Source organism: Musa acuminata, chromosome BXJ2-3, assembly GCF_036884655.1.
Source record: "Musa acuminata AAA Group cultivar baxijiao chromosome BXJ2-3, Cavendish_Baxijiao_AAA, whole genome shotgun sequence".
Taxonomy (NCBI): domain Eukaryota; kingdom Viridiplantae; phylum Streptophyta; class Magnoliopsida; order Zingiberales; family Musaceae; genus Musa; species Musa acuminata.
In genome coordinates this window covers 4,362,501-4,379,633 of record NC_088340.1, presented here as the reverse complement: position 1 = coordinate 4,379,633, position 17,133 = coordinate 4,362,501, and the positions used below count along the sequence as shown (strand labels likewise).

At 40.3% G+C, this 17,133-nt stretch overlaps 5 protein-coding genes across 5 annotated transcripts; 2 read left to right on the top strand and 3 right to left on the bottom strand.

Moving 5' to 3' along the window:
* Positions 1–3,690: 3,690 nt before the first annotated feature.
* LOC135606644 (uncharacterized) lies at positions 3,691–4,848 on the bottom strand. The gene has a single exon (XM_065097699.1). The coding sequence runs from the start codon at positions 4,846–4,848 to the stop codon at positions 3,691–3,693; it is 1,158 nt and encodes a 385-aa protein (XP_064953771.1).
* A 3,906-nt stretch (positions 4,849–8,754) lies between these two features.
* Positions 8,755–9,288, bottom strand: LOC135606643 (inositol-tetrakisphosphate 1-kinase 5-like). The gene is made up of 2 exons (XM_065097698.1): positions 8,923–9,288; positions 8,755–8,820 (listed from the first exon to the last, which is right to left on the bottom strand). Exons 1-2 carry the CDS (start codon positions 9,286–9,288, stop codon positions 8,755–8,757), a joined length of 432 nt encoding a protein of 143 aa, XP_064953770.1.
* A 389-nt stretch (positions 9,289–9,677) lies between these two features.
* Positions 9,678–12,179, top strand: LOC135607013 (chaperone protein dnaJ 16-like). Its single transcript, XM_065098437.1, has 7 exons — positions 9,678–9,755; positions 10,715–10,801; positions 10,909–11,017; positions 11,114–11,262; positions 11,357–11,410; positions 11,500–11,743; positions 11,842–12,179. Exons 1-6 carry the CDS (start codon positions 9,693–9,695, stop codon positions 11,734–11,736), a joined length of 699 nt encoding a protein of 232 aa, XP_064954509.1. The 5' UTR covers positions 9,678–9,692; the 3' UTR covers positions 11,737–11,743; positions 11,842–12,179.
* Positions 12,180–12,632: 453 nt separating this feature from the next.
* LOC135607010 (heat stress transcription factor A-1-like) lies at positions 12,633–15,552 on the top strand. The gene is made up of 2 exons (XM_065098435.1): positions 12,633–13,268; positions 14,217–15,552. Exons 1-2 carry the CDS (start codon positions 13,008–13,010, stop codon positions 15,318–15,320), a joined length of 1,365 nt encoding a protein of 454 aa, XP_064954507.1. The 5' UTR covers positions 12,633–13,007; the 3' UTR covers positions 15,321–15,552.
* Positions 15,553–15,855: 303 nt separating this feature from the next.
* Positions 15,856–17,096, bottom strand: LOC135607011 (inositol-tetrakisphosphate 1-kinase 1-like). Its single transcript, XM_065098436.1, has 2 exons — positions 16,971–17,096; positions 15,856–16,896 (listed from the first exon to the last, which is right to left on the bottom strand). Exon 2 carries the CDS (start codon positions 16,840–16,842, stop codon positions 15,856–15,858), a length of 987 nt encoding a protein of 328 aa, XP_064954508.1. The 5' UTR covers positions 16,843–16,896; positions 16,971–17,096.
* Positions 17,097–17,133: the final 37 nt, after the last annotated feature.

Here is a 17,133-nt window from a genome sequence, read left to right as displayed (position 1 = left end):
GCTACAAATGCTGGCAGAGGCAATGGTTTTGTGGTGCAAGTATCTAACACAACAGTTTCTACTGCCTTGGGCGAATGGTTGGATAGATGATAAACAACTCTGTGGTGTAAACAGCTTCAGGCAATGGTCAAACTGACAAAGCTAAGTAGTGTCTTATCAGTCTTTAATGCAGCAGACAAATCTCAGTTTTATATATGGGAATCAGACAAATCTTAGTTGCTTGTGGCTTGCCTTGAGATGGTGTCAGGCTTGAGGTACAAAGAGGCATGGGAGTCGTAATTTACAGGAGAGGAAAAGGAGAAGTCTGATCTCATCGTGTTATCTTTGCCTGCAGAAACACATTAAATATGTATACATAGACAGGAGACATCCCCTTCTCTTCCATCATATTTAAGGGACCAATGATCATTATCTCATAGTAATAAGGACTTCCGTGAATCCAATACTCTCAAAATATAAGGAAAATAGATTATTGTGAATTAGAAGGAGTAATCAAGCTTATTTTTTAAATATCATGATAATTACTGTAGAATTCTGCCATGATGGTTGAGTGAATCATTGTCACTTCTTCCGGGCATGATGATTGTGTAAAATACTAATCCTAGTTCTATTTATATGTTGCATGTATAACTAAAATATGAATTATAACAAAAAAAAAGGATAATTTTAAAAGTAAAATATATTAATTTATTAAATAAAATAATAAAAAAAATTTATATAATGATTTTGATACTAGTACATAATTATAACATCTAATAATACATATATATATATATAATATATCCAAAATTTATACACATAAAAATATTCATAAGTTATCGTCTATATTTGAGCATTAGTATAAACTCGCACGTGCTCACTTCCTGCCCAATCACTTAGATAGAGTATTAGTATCCGTATCTATAAAATGATATCTATAATGAGTAATCACTCGATTGGTATAAACCTCTATGGTTTTATTTAGGTGAGTATATATTATATCATGTATATAATATTTCAAAACCATCGATATAAGACATTCCTATGACTTCTTTAACAAGCATAACCATACTATATAGTATAATAAATAAGTAAACTTTTATTTTAAAATAATTTAAAATATTTATACGCACATATAAGAAACATAATATATACTTGGCCTCCTATACTCCTCCATATCATAACATATATATATATATATATATATATATATATATATATATATATATATATATATATATATATATATATATATATATATATATATATATGCATTCTTACACTACACATTATCCTGACCTATACGTGCATCTCCATATTGCAAGTCATAATATATACATGCGGTTTTAAACTATACATCATAGTATATACAAGCACTCTTATATCACACATCATAATACATATATACATTTCTACACCATACGTTATAGTATATATGTGTATCGCACAGCGTAACAAATCCATGTACTCTCACACCACACTATAGCTTTCTAGTTTTATTGAAATTAAAGAACATTGTCTTGAATGATTGATATTTTGTATTTGGTGCTCAATTTAAAATATATAATTAATTAAAATAAATATTTTCCTCAAATCAACGCAAAGTTTATTTGGAATGTTTTGAGGTCCATGAGATTTGGTAAAATGGTTGAATTCTTTTATAGGACATGAGGTACCATAGTGGACCAAATGATTATAGTTTTTCATCATTTCTATGATAAGTGTATGTTTCATGCTGATTGGGTTAAAACTTTTTTTTTAACTTTCTTAGATCTAAGACTCCTAAACTCAATAAGTGGTTTTTAACCAATATTATTCTGCAATATAAACTATAAGATTCTTCCTAAGTTCTTAACCAATTGTATAAAAAAATTTCTTCCTCAAATTATCTCCAAAATATTATCTATAAATCCAAGGATAAAAGTGCTGTTGATTAAAATTGATATTGAAAAAAATTATGATAAATTATCTTAGAAAGCATTCAGCCATGTTTTAGAACTCTTTCCTCAATTTCCCCAACTTATTTATATCATGGCTTAATATGTTTGTATCATTAATGATTTTAGACATAACTAGCCAAAATATTATCTATAACTCTTTCCTCAATTTTCCCAACCTATTTATCTCTTAGATTCAAACTTGTATATCATGGCTTAATATGTTTGTATCATTAATGATTTTAGACATAAGAGAGGTATTAAACAAGGGGAACCTTTTTCCATTATATTTATATCGTTGTTGTCCGAGTCGTAACTTAAATGCTAAATCATGTTCGTATGATGATGGACAATTATCTCTCATCAATTTGAAGCATAAATTTAATATTTATCATCTTACTATTGCTAATGATATTCTTCTCTTTTAGACCTACCAAGAAATTTTTTGGAACCAAATTTGAGACATTCCAAAGGTATGAGAATCTAAAAATATTAAGATATAATGTTAATAAATCTAAATTTTTTTATAGATTTACTAGAAAAAATATAAGAGATGAAATGTAGAGACAATTAAATATTAAAGAAGGAAATTTTTCTCGTATATACAAGGAGGAGCATGATTGCTCCCCATAAAATGCCTAATGCTGATTTTGATTGCAAAATTTAATAAATTCAATAATAACTTATAATTGGAAGGATAATTGTCTATTCCAAGTTGGTAGGAACTCTCTAATAAATTATGTCTTTCTAGCTATTATTGTTTATTTTCGTCAATGACTTGGATGCCTAAAGTATTTTTTTAATCAGGTTGAGAGAAATGTAAGACAATTTTTACGTCTAAAAGGTTGTAACTCTATCGGGATGACTTCTATACAATAACTTTCGATTTCCTAAATAATGATAGAGAAAATATGCTAGACGTTCGTCGTAACCAAATGAAAATAGAATTATGTGGTCACCATTATTTAGCTTGTTCTTGCAAATGAGAAAAAGATATATGATAGTGAATCTATTATCGGCTAACATGTGATTACCACGTGAGATCCAAGTCATCATTATCTATGTGAGGAAGATTCAAAGCAAGAAAATAAAAATCTTCTTCTCATTTATCATGATAAGGAAGACAATCACAAGCTTCATTCTTATCTAAGGTATAAAAAAATACTTTAAACCAGGACCTCATATTACTAACTAAAGCATTAGAGTGATGAAACTCCTTTCGACCTTGATCTTTGTGTATGTGATACCTCGAGAGCATAGTATTTTCATCTCCAGATGATGATATTTTCATTACAGGAGCTCAGTATTTCCGTCTAAGAGAAATCTTGAATATTCCTACAAACATGAGTTGGGATCATATCACGTTAGTTAACTAAGACGTGAATGATATTTTACTCTAGTAGATAGTTTAGTTAATATTAAAATAAATAATGATATTAGAGGGATAGAAAGAGAATAAGAAATAGAGTAAAAGAATCTGAGTGATATATATTGGATAAAGCCTAAGCTTCTTAGTTGAGTTGGTATCCAGTCTAATGCATGTTAATCCTAATCAGTTTCACGTAAACTCATCATTATTATATAATTTAAAATTTTAAGACGGTGTGTGATTCTTTTGAACTGAGTGTATAAATCTTCATCTCTCTCATAAATCTCAGTAATTACATTCATATATCTTTGCACATTACTCAATAAAAGGTTGATCCGAGGATATGATACTATTATATAGCAGAAGCAGAAAAAGAGGGAAAAGGAAAAGTCTTCTTCAGATTGCTCACAACAGCTCCTCTTGCTGGCCGCATGGCCGAAGCGTATTAGAGTAAGGGATCAACCTGGGGTAACACAATCCCAGGTTTCTGAGTTCTCCATCCTTCAAATCGTAGCTGTATGCCTTGTTAGTGATGGTGAAAACAAGTAGCACCGTCTTTGCCACCTCACACAGCATAACGGAGCTTACGAAGCATCTATTCTTGAGCCCCATCTCGGCCAAGCTTATCTCATTTGCCTTCACCCATCCTGTCGCACCGTCTCTCGCCTTCCTCAGCAGCCACAGAGTGAACCCACAAGAAAGCATGCGGTAATGGATCAGGCACAACGAGTTCCCCTCCCACTTAGCTATCCCAATTGTGTCGTCGCAGCAGATGGCTGCTTCTTTCGGTAGATGGATGATTTGTGTGCACTCCTCTCTCACATCGAAGGCGACGACGTACGGGTCAACCTTCGTGCGCGAACGCCAGTCTGATGCCCAGAATACAACATCTCCGCAGACCACCGGATGCTTGTAGTTTAGTTCCCTCGCCCCCAAGTTGAGCTTCTTGTCCATCGTCCATGCCCTAGTCGCTGAGTCGTAGACCCGGCAGTGGTACAACAAGCTCCATTCCCAGGTCGGTGAGAGGTAGACCAGCTTGTAGTCTTCCGTCACCACGTCACTATCGTCCGTGAACTTCACCGCGATGCTACCCATCAAACGCACGCCCGATGGGGTGGGGAGACGACACCGAGTTCTACGAGCTGGGTTGTAGACAAATATGCTACTAGTAGTAGCATCGGACGATCCCTCGTTCCCATGCAAGACGAAGATGAGGCCACCGGCAGACCCGAGGATTGTGGCGTTGCTATTCCTAAGAAATTCGAGGCTGCTTTTGGGCACGCCGGTGCAGGGGTCAACTTTGAGGAGGGATAGGTTGGTGCCATGATACTCGACTAAGAAGCCGGAGATGGTCGTGTTGTGGTGTGACTGCAAAAGGTGGAAATGGTAGTCGAACGACAATTGGTGGAAGGTCTTGCAAACAGAGAGGAGCCTAACGAAGGTCTTCGCCGGGAGGTAGGAGAGGATCTCGGCAATCAAATCATCATGAAGGGGACATCTTTTCCGGAGCTTCTCCCGACCCACGAAGTCGATACTCCTGGTGTTCTTGAGCATATAAGCCATGGAAGGGAAGGTGGACTATGACTCTCCCTTTATGTAGAGTAAGAGGGAAGGATATTTGTAAAGCCAGAAAGATTTGGAATCTCATAGTACTAAGGTACCAAACTCCAACTATCCTTGTTTGAATGAGAGAAATGCTTTGAGGACCGAATGCCATGTTTAAGGAGGACACATTATATGGAAATGGGAGATTTTCCAGAAAAAAAAAAACTCTTTATTATTTTTTCATATTTTTCTAACAACACCCTTACTTACTCTAATTTCAAATTATATCTTCACCTACTTAATTTTTTTTTCTCCTTTTTCCTACCCCCAACAATAGTTTTTTTTTTTTACTATGTTACAGTGTTTTCTTAGTATTGCTGAAAACACAGTAACTTAGTATAAATTTATTTTATGAGGTTGATTCCTATACCTAGTAAAGGAATCATAAGTATTCATTCATATTTTTCAGTTTAGTTTTCCTATTTTTTTTATTTTGTAATAGAGTTATAATATTTTTGAAAGCATGTTTAAAGACTGTATCCATATTGGAAAAACACTATAACTCGTATAAAATTCAAACTATTTGAATGTTTATTTCTTAAATGGAGAACATTTAAGAAAATATATATTTTGAATATATATATATATATATATATATATATTGTGTATGTATATATATATACATATACATATATGTATGTATACATACATACATACATACATACATACATACATATATATATATGTATGTATATATATATATATGTATATGTATATATATATACATATATATATATATATACATATACATATATATATATATATATACATATACATATATATATATATATACATATACATATATATATACATATACATATATATATATATATTGTATATATATGTATACTTATATATATAAGTACATACACACACATACATACATACATACATATATAGTCTTAGGCTTGTTTCACCGAAAGACCATATATTTTCGCTACAAAATATGTTTAAAGTAAACATTAATGCATATGCATACTTAACAAACATTTCGTAGAACACTAAAAATAATATTTTTAAAAAATATCTACTTTAATTTTAAATTTTAATAAATATATTATTTGTTATATTTATGAAGCATAGACATCATAAATCATATTACTAGGTAAAGACAATAAATATATTTTACGTGTTTTTATTGATATATTAGTTGTAATTTAATATAAGTAACTCTTGGACATACAGATTGGGTTCCAAAATTTTTCGTGGGTTATCCATCCACCAAAATATAAGTTTACTATGTCACCAAGAGATTTGGAAGTAGTAATTATCGTGACAAATGATTGATACCCAGGCCATTGCAAGTGTCATTCCTTTGAATTTGGTATCATAACCGTAACTGACCCAACCGGTTGAAGATGTTGTGGTGGCTACTCAAAGTAACTGACAGAAATCATAACCGTAAAGAAACTGACAAGAAATGTCAGTTAGTAACTGACCGAACCGTCCGAACTAATTCATAAGTAACTGACATTTCAGTTACTTAGTAGAAAATCTAATTCATAAGTAACTGACCGAAATCAAAACCGTAAAGTGTACCTATCGATCTCATAGGTACTGATTATGTTATATTTAATTCGCATGTAGCAAAAATATAGCTCCCAATCACATGAGAAAAGCCTTGTAGCTATGTAACTTTGTTAGCAGATTCGATGAAATTGTCAATTCATGGAACAATAAAACCAGATATGCTAATTCAGTAAGGCTTTTGACAACTGGACAAAGCTCTTTGGTTTGGTTATTATTTGGTACTTTTTTTTAACTATGAAAAAACAAATAAATGAAATATTAATTGAGTTGAGTGCAAATATTTATTAAGAGATGAAACCAAAAAGGTGACTAAATGCTTTTATACCTGTAAATATATAAATTGAATGCTTTTTTGGAAAAAATGTAATGGTCCCTCTAAGACGTATGAGAAATTGAAAGCCACAAGAGAACAATCTCTCAGAAGCCACGACAATCTTATTCGAGAGAAATCACTAAATAAAATAAAGTTTTATCCTTCACATTGCCTTTGACATCACAGGCTAAAATTGTGTTTTCCCAGTATAGTCGAACCTCTGACTGATCTACAAGATCAATTATAAATCAATCGAGACCGATGACATTAATTGGAACTTTTTAACAATTAAATGGGATCAACAAGATTGATTTTTGAATTAGGGTGTTTTTGAATTAGAATCCAGAATGGAATTAATCTATTGTACTTAAACACACACACAAAGCCCTAAAATCCAATACTCTTCTATTCGAATTATGTTGCGGAATTTAATATCAAATATCATCAAAGAAAAACCATGCATCTTTATGTCATAGTTGCTAGAAAATCTAAGTTCAATTTGGATGAAGAATGTTTCCATCGGTGATCATTCTTAAGCCGATCTAAACAAGTGGAGTGCAAGAATCCCCGACCCGATCACAAGCACGAGTCTTGTTCTTATCAAGCATGAACAAGACGAACCGATCCGGACGGCGATGGGGCGCGGAAGAGGCGTACCTTGTGGGGCTCCGCTCCGCTCTCCGTCCAATGCTGTGCTCCAAGGATCCTTTCACATCCCTCATCACGAGGAACCCTTCAGCTACTAATCGCCGACAAGATCGCACGAGAAGGCGGATTGGATGGCGAGAGGGAAGGAATGGAGAGGCGGCGACGGTGGGGGAGGATTAAGCTGCCGACGAGGGGGAGAATCACTGTTGAGATTGGACGCCGTTGGTTGCCGATAATTGGGACTTCCGGTCTGCTAAACCCAGTAAATGCTTACTCGGCTATCTTCTTCGACGTCCGTTAAAGCGACAACGGATGGCTCCGTGGCGGCCACGCTTCACTGCTCGTTAGCCACTCGTCGCTTCGAGCTGGCGGTCTCTGAGCCGTTGGTTTTCCAGCGGGCGATCTCAGCCGTCGGATGGAGAGCTCACGTTTCGCGTCCGAGATCGCGACTCTGGGTAGTGCCCCGTCATGCCATGTGGCCCAGCGCCGCATTCCGCAACAACTTTCGCCATCACGCTGCGTGAGGCAGTGAGCGACCGGGTTCTTGTCACCGTCCGTGGAGAAACATCCCCACCGCGGGGTTTCGCCATCAGGGGCCGTGAACGCACCGCGAGTGATTGCAACGCCAACTTGTCGAGCTATAAATGAAGCCCCCAGCCCTCACTTCTTGCTTCCCTCCCCCCTTCCGTTTCTCTCGCTAACTGCCTTCTCTCTTCTGTTATCTTCGCGGTGTTGGGAGCGCGAGAACCGGGTAATAACCCCTAATTCTTGGTCGCTTCACTTCATGTTCTGCTCTTGGTAATCGATGATTTCGGTTCAAGAAGCGTAGATTCCAATCGATGTGTTCTAAAATGCGGTTTGTTTGGCAGGCAATCGGAGACTGAGGAGGAATTCGACGAGTTTCCAGGGATTCCGAGGTCGGCATGGCGGAAAACACTCGGAGATTCACAGTAGGTTACGCACTCGCTCCCAAGAAGCAGAAGAGCTTCATCCAGCCCTCGCTCGTCGACCTCTCACGCAAGCGGGGCGTCGATCTCGTTCCCATCGACACCACTCGGCCGCTCGCCGAACAGGGACCCTTTGATTGCCTGCTCCACAAGCTCCACGGCGAGGACTGGAAGGCCCAGCTTGACGGTTTCGCCACCAAGAACCCTGGCGTCCCCATCGTCGACCCTCCCCTCGCCATCACGCGCCTCCACACCCATTACCTTGTGATCGACATTAACTACTTCCATGGGTTTGCGAAAATGCCATCGTATGAGGGAGTTCTAACGGATTTCTTCTGGAACATCGTTCACGAGAAGGAAGGAAAAGAGGCCGGAGGCTCCGCCACCGGCAACGACGACAAAGAAGCGTAAGCGTTCGGTTGGCAGTCACCGCAAGGTGACAGAAGATACGGAGACAGTTGAATGATGCCTTGACGATGATCCGACCATTGGCTGCAATAAGTAGGTTGAGCAAGAATTAGTTCATTTTGGTTCTTACATTGACGATGTACATCCTTCATTCTGTGGCAAGAATTAGTCACATCTGCTGCTAACATGCGTCTTCTGGACAATTACAAGTGTATACTCTGAGGTTACATTGACGATGTCCAGCTCGGAGACGACCTGGAGCATCGAGATGCGGTTGTGGAGGCGCGTGATGGCGAGGGGAGGGTCGACGATGGGGACGCCAGGGTTCTTGGTGGCGAAACCGTCAAGCTGGGCCTTCCAGTCCTCGCCGTGGAGCTTGTGGAGCACGCAATCAAAGGGTCCCTGTTCGGCGAGCGGCCGAGTGGTGTCGATGGGAACGAGATCTACGCCCCGCTTGCGTGAGAGGTCGACGAGCGAGGGCTGGATGAAGCTCTTCTGCTTCTTGGGAGCGAGTGCGTAACCTACTGTGAGTCTCCGAGTGTTTTCCGCCATGCCGACCTCGGAATCCCTGGAAACTCGTCGAATTCCTCCTCATTCTCCGATTGCCTGCCAAACAAACCGCATTTTAGAACACATCGATTGGAATCTACGCTTCTTGAACCGAAATCATCTAAGATCTTGACTTGTCATTACCTTAGGGATCCAATTATAAGTCTAGCATCTAAGACGCATAACAGAACAGAGGTTAAAACAAATCCATGCATCTTCACTTAAGTTCCAGGTTAATTTACCTCTAACTATGTATATGCATTGGTAGCCAGTTGTCTCTTCATGGATTATTTGCTTGCGCTATGCGGGTTGAACTATTTTTTAGGAATTTATTGATGATGGTTACTTCTACTATTTTATTGTGTCTTTTAAGGAATTGGAATTTTATTCTTACTATATTTTTTGTAATGTATTTGCAGCTATTGTACTTCGAGCAGGAAGAAAATGGTGGACTCAGTCTTGCATTACAAGTAAGCATATCATGTTGGTGAATTTATTAACAATAGTATATTGCCTCTTGTTAATTTTCTTTTGTTGTATCGACTGTTTGATTAGTTCTAAAAGAGATCATATGCAACCATGTGGAGAGTTCAACATAGCATTCTTTTTCTTTTACTTTATCATCTCTGTTATTTGTGTCCTTTATCTTTGTCTGGCATCCAATATGTTTCAGTTGTGTCTCCTCCAATCACCGGTACATATTTTTTAGCTCAAACTTTTGTTGTTTATGCTTTTTATTATCAAAATCTGTTGCTTTAACAGAGAAAGCAGATGCCCTTGTGTGATATCTGGTGTACGAAAGAACAATATCTTACTTCCTACTTGTTTATGTGTAGCTCCATGATTTACAAAGGACAGCATGTTGCATGAGGTTCCTACCTATGCGGGCTTGGGGAGAGTCATGTATTTAACTTGACCTTAGCAAGTGATAGTTACCAATTATTATGTTGGATGCAGCCAGGATGAGAGAAATAAATCCTAATATGGATCAGTGTCCATCAGCTTAAATTAACAATATTTGCTTGTACTGAAATCAACTGCTGCATTATCTCTAATATGGCGTTTCAGAGTTTTGATTAATGTAACTGATATGAAAACTATATTAATCTTTTGACTATTGGTTTGATTTTAAACCAATCCCAAATACCTAATCTCTATTGGTTGATCCTGATCTCAATATTTTAGAGCTTGAGGTATGCAAATTGTGAGGTTCTCAGAAGTTCCAACATTTCCTCTTGCAGATAGTATATATTGTGGATCAGCTAATAATTGTTTAAAATTGAAAAAACTGTGTTGCAACTATTTCCTCCCTCTGTAATTCTCCTCGTATTCTTGCCATCTTGTTATCGTTTCCTTAATTGTGTGGTTTATATTTTAGGTGATCACATTTAGCTTGTGATATATTCATCTGACAACCAGACTGGTGCAGGAAGACAGCACTAAAACCGGAAGGGTTACTTCTGCTGGAATGTTCTTTCTTTGCTTTCCTGTGTATCGGTTTGATCAAAGCCATTCGGTGAGGTTAACTGGTTTAAATTCTGTGCAAGTGACTCTGTAACCAAACAAGGTGATTGTTACTGAATGATGCACTTTTATTTGGTTACCTATGTTTCTTACCTCCAGATAGCGATTGCTAAAGATCCTGATGCTAAATTCTTCAAGAAATTGGATGGGTTTCAAGCATGTGAAGTAAATGAACTGAAAGCAGGCACCCATGTATTTGCTGTCTACGGTAAGTTGTATATTTACACAATATATTTGACTGACTTCTTAACATAGAGCTTTGCAGCTAATATCTTACATATTCTTGTTGAATAAAATTTTGAAGGTGACAACTTCTTCAAAAGTGTCAACTACACAATAGAAGTTATGTGTGCCGAACAGTTTTCAGCGGAAAAGGAGAAACTGCGGGATGTGGAGGCAAAGATATTAACCAAAAGGGCTGAGTTGTCTAAGTTTGAGACAGAATATAGAGAGGTTTGTATGCATATCCTGGATGGTGCTACTACAGTGACTTACTTTTGGTGACATTTGCTCATCCGAGTCTGCTTCTCTATGCTGAGATTGACAGGTGTTGGCCCGATTCACAGAGATGACCAACAAGTATGCACAGGAAATGCAAGCAGTGAGTTCACCATTTGACACTGCTGAGCAAAGCCCCATTTCTTAACTGCTTATATTGTGATCTAAATATGTTATTATTTTCTGCTACAGATCGATGAGCTGCTCAAGGAAAGGAACACTATTCATGCCTCCTACACCACCATTTCACCTTTAAAAAGAAACTCAAGTAGCAGCAAGATCAGCAGTCCCTTCAATGGGTCCAAAAGTGACGAAGAGTGCCCAACGACAGAAAAGAAGCCAAAGGATGAAAAGAAGTCTAGGGACCGGACAAGGCGGAAGAAATGGTTTAAGATTCACTTGAAGGTGGACAAAAGGAAGGCGTGTTGATTACATGGTGAGCAACTGTTTTAAGTTATGTCAATGTACATTGTCTCACTTCGATTCCATGCCTTTGTGCTTAGTTTTCCTTATCCTTTTCTCGGTGTTGCGTAGGTTTTATCCTTCGAGTATCCCAAACATTCTCGAGGATCCGTACCAGAAGCCTCCCAAAAACATATTTTGTTCTAATCTTATTTCTCTTTTGCTCTCTCATCATTTGTTTGCCCACAGATTATCAATGTTCAAACAGCCAAGTATCCAAGCAATCTAGATTAATGTTCATGATTAGTCTTCTGGGCTCTCTTGCAGCTTTAGAATGGAGCAGTAGTGCCTTTATGTACATAAGGGACTTCGTTTATTTTGTAGCCCACGTCAAATCAAATTCTTTTACTTTTTTAAGAGTATTGTGGTAAGATGACACATCATTTATGATTATTTCCCGTTTCATGATCCGCGATGGTAATGCAATAAGTCATGTTGAAATTTGACGATACAATTGACACGACCTTTGCTCGGCCAACATTACAGAGTGATTGATTCGAATCAATACATTGAAGCAAAAAGGATCACTCGGCTCTCACGTGCAGCACTGCCGGTCTTAATCCAACGGCCAGCGTTGCTACGTGAGATAATTCGGGAGGTCAACTAGCATCTCCACCCGGGCCACAGCATCGGGCCCACGATGTACTCCAATCCCATCTCTTCCCGTTTAGGCGGGGAAGCGACGGCGGGTGGGAAATACCAAAATTGCTCGTTCGTTCCACGACAGCAGACTCCCCCGTAACCGCACACGTGGGGCCCTTTTACTTATTATAGTGTCATACCGTTGGTGATCGAGGTAATTTTTACAATGTGTGGGGACATAATAGTATTTTGATTCATTGCGAAGGAAAGACGTCGGTGTCGTCGCGGGCTAATTAAGGAATCATCTTTTACGATGACGTACGCGGAACCTCTCCAATTAAACTTTCGATTGGTGTCATCCAATTCGTGCACCGGAACCGTCCGGTGACATGGACCGCGCCTTTAAGCATGTGGGTCCATCCGTCATTTTGAATGTGAGCGGTACGATCACCATCCGATGCTATCTCACCATTCATTGAGATATCTTTGTTGCTCAAAGACAGCGCCGGGGCAGTTCGACAAGGAACGAGAGAGGAGGACGGAGCCCTACGATGGCTTTACCTTCTCGTGCGATCGGATGATGAGCCCTGAACTCCGATCTCATCTCCGACATCTGTTTCCGCCCGCTAGATCGCATCGAGGAGGGCGGAGGAGCGATGGAGAAATGCGGGGGAGATGGAGAAGCGGTGGCGGCGACGGCGGGTGCGATCCCCGGGATGAACGGGAGTGCGCCGCCGCCGTTCCTCAGCAAGACGTACGACGTGGTGGATGATCTGGCGACCGACGCGATCGTTTCGTGGGGAGCCGGGAATAACAGCTTCGTGGTGTGGAACACGGCGGACTTCGCTCGGCATCTCCTGCCCAAGTACTTCAAGCACAGCAATTTCTCTAGCTTCGTGCGGCAGCTTAATACCTACGTAACGCCCTTCCGTCCTCTGTTTACTTTGATTAATTTATGTTTGATTCACGTTATTCTGTCATTTCCAATCCAATTTTTCGGTAGTTGCAGTTCCTCGTTTCAATCGGTGAGGGTCGATGGATAATACCTAGGGACATGGTAGGACAAAAGAATCCCAAACATTGGTGCCATTAGAGGTTGATCGCAAGACATTGTCCTCTAAATTAGGAAAAGCATAGTAGATTAATCTTCAAACCCGTCCGGCATCGACGATATCCTGTGACCTCTGTCACTTTGAAGTCATGAAAATGATCGAGAGTGTCGATGATGAGCTAGGTAATGGTTCTAGTTCTATACAGAGTTTGAACTTTTGATGCATAGGAATTGTTACGGAGTTTTCTCACTAAAATTCTACTACATTTTGTTTGATTAAGTGATTGTTTCATGAAAGTCAAAATTGGTCCAAATCAACAGTTCTAAATTTAGAACTACAACCTACAAGAGTTGTAGAACTCAGAATGAAAACTAGAAGAAAGAAACAAAGAAGAGGATTTAGCAGAAATTGATGTGAGAGATGGATAATTGCTTTGTCCTTTATGCAATAAGGCTACAAATAGTTTGATGAACTAATCTGTGATGTTAACTCTTGGAAGGCCAATTCTCTTGGAGAATTCCATGATAGGAGGGTCATTTCCTTTTACTTCTTTTCTTCTAAATAAACAATTAAGTCAAGTCCCATGATTGGTATCAAGAGACAGTTTTCAGAATAGCTTTAGCTTTAGCCATGAATTGACTCTGTTTGAAGTATTAAACCGGAGCTTCTTTGTATGGAATCTTTACCTTCAAGATTGAGATTCTTCCACTCGTATATGACTTTATTAAGCCTAACTTGGTCGAAGAACATGTGTGCTTTGTTGAGGTGAAAGATGTCAAACAAGTGCTTGGCTGAAGAGGGATTTATGTGCAGGGTTTCAAGAAAGTTGATCCTGATCGCTGGGAGTTCGCAAATGAGGGATTTCTAAGAGGTCAAAAGCAACTCTTGAAGGCTATAAACAGGCGGAAACCGTGTCAGTCACATGCCCGTAGCCAACCAGAGCAGACTCCACCACAGAATTCTTCTGTTGCGGCATGTGTCGAGGTAGGCAAGTTTGGGTTGGAGGAAGACATCGAGGGGCTAAAAAGAGACAAGAATGTACTCAAACAGGAGCTCGTCAGGCTGCGGCAACAGCAGCTAGCCGCGGATGATCAGTTAGAGACATTTGTCAAACGCCTTCAGGGCATGGAACAACGGCAACAGCAAATGACGTCGTTCCTGGCGAAGGCCATGCGGAACCCTGCCTTCTTTACACAGTTTTTGCAGCAGAGTGATCGCAACTTACGCATACATGGAGTTAACAAAAAGCGAAGGCTGCCGAACCAAGGAGGTACCTCCGATGGTCGGAAAGTGAAGTATCAGTCACTGATCAACGAAGCAGCCAGAGCAATGCTGAGGCAGATACTCAAGATGAACACATCTCCTAGGATAGAATCTTCGGCCAATTCCGATGATCTTTCGAGACAGAACATCCAGTCTTTGTATGAAGCATTTGAAAGTACTTCTCGTGTTACACTGTCGGAGGTCCCTTCAGATTCTAGAGTTTCATACGTGCCTGCCAGCTCTGGTTTTGATCAGTCTTCTGCAGCAGTAGCAAAAACGATGGAAACAGGTGAACTGACCGGCATAGGAGTGTTATCGGACATTGCTCCTTCTCCTACTGATTTAAGCATTTCCGATTTGTCCGAGCTACTTGGAGTTGAGAATCCGGCAGTGCCTGTGCCTATCGAGATAGATGACTTTTCGGCACATACTGATATTAACTTTCCTGATGATGAAGAGAAACTCCCCGGCATAGTTGATGCATTTTGGGAGCAGTTCTTCACGCCTAGCTCTCTGTCAGGTGACACAGACGATGTCCAGTCCAGCATACAGGAGATTGAGAAAAGCACAGAGGGGGGATTACTGAACAACTCCCAACACATGGATCATCTTACAGAACAGATGGAGCTTCTTTCATCAAACATCATGATTTAGTATAGTATTTACGTATCTCAGGGCTACTGCAACCTTGGATAGGATAGATACCACATACGATTCGTCATCATACGACATCTGTTCTACCTGTTGTCAAGTAATTCTTTGAGATGCTACCATCTTCCATTAAAACCTAAAAGCAGTTGTGACCCTAATATCCTGCAGTTGCTTGCTGATTGAGAATCTCCAAAAGGAAGTTACATGATTGGAAGTCCGAAGCAGAGCACAACAAATATCAACCAAGAGAAAACGAAGGAAAGATAGTAAGAAGCTCGGGAAATTGCAAATTTCATGTGCTATTCTTTTGAATGGAACCTCAGAGTATACACTTGTAATTGTCGAGAAGACGCATGTTAGCAGCAGATGTGACTAATTCTTGCCACAGAATGAAGGATGTACATCGTCAATGTAAGAACCAAAATGAACTAATTCTTGCTCAACCTACTTATTGCAGCCAATGGTCGGATCATCGTCAAGGCATCATTCAACAGTCTCCGTATCTACTGTGACCTTGCGGTGACTGCCAACCGAACGCTTACGCTTCTTTGTCGTCGTTGCCGGTGGCGGAGCCTCCGGCCTCTTTTACTTCCTTCTCATGAACGATGTTCCAGAAGAAATCCGTTAGAACTCCCTCATACGATGGCATTTTCGCAAACCCAGGGAAGTAGTTAATGTCGATCACAAGGTAATGGGTGCCGACCTTAACATCCCTGAGGACGTCAAAATTGAAGAGGCGGAGTCCCAACGCCCGCCTCAAACCCCTCGCTATCTCCGTGACAAAGCTCAATGGCGGCAACTCCGCCTCATCCAGTTGCATGTAATACTCTGCCTTCGACGAGACCTGTGTCGTCATGTTTGACACCTGAGAGAAGGTCACCGATCCCTCGGAACTCTCCAACTCCTCTTCGGTGACATCCGGGAGGGACTTCCTCTTCACGCACTGCACGTAATCCCCCACCACATACACCTTGAATATGACCCCGCCATGGTTCACAAACTCCTGCAGCACCAGCGGCGGTTTGAGCTTTAGGAGGTCTTCCCGGTGGAAGACCAGGGACATCTTATGAGACTTGGCGCTGCCATCGGCTACCAGGGGCTTCGCAATGATGGGTAAGCGGAGGGCCTCGACGACGTTGGAGTTGAGCGTACCGGAATCATAGACCACGAGCTGGCTTGGGATCCCAAAGGTCTCCCTCTGCTGGGGAATCTTGAGCTCGGAGACGACCTGGAGCATCGAGATGCGGTTGTGGAGGCGCGTGATGGCGAGGGGAGGGTCGACGATGGGGACGCCAGGGTTCTTGGTGGCGAAACCGTCAAGCTGGGCCTTCCAGTCCTCGCCGTGGAGCTTGTGGAGCACGCAATCAAAGGGTCCCTGTTCGGCGAGCGGCCGAGTGGTGTCGATGGGAACGAGATCGACGCCCCGCTTGCGTGAGAGGTCGACGAGCGAGGGCTGGATGAAGCTCTTCTGCTTCTTGGGAGCGAGTGCGTAACCTACTGTGAATCTCCGAGGGTTTTCCGCCATGCCGACCTCTTAATCCCTGGAAACTCGTCGAATTCCTCCTCAGTCTCCGATTGCCTGCCAAACAAACCGCATTTTAGAAGAACACATCGATTGGAATCTACGCTTCTTGAACCGAAATCATCGATTACCAAGAGCAGAACATGAAGTGAAGCGACCAAGAATTGCCTGACAAATTTATGACATCTGAGAATGTTTGCTGTACTAAGTGATCCAAATAAGCAAGCGAATTAAATATAACATAACCAGTAGCTACGAGATCGATTGGTACACTTTACGGTTATGATTGCGGTC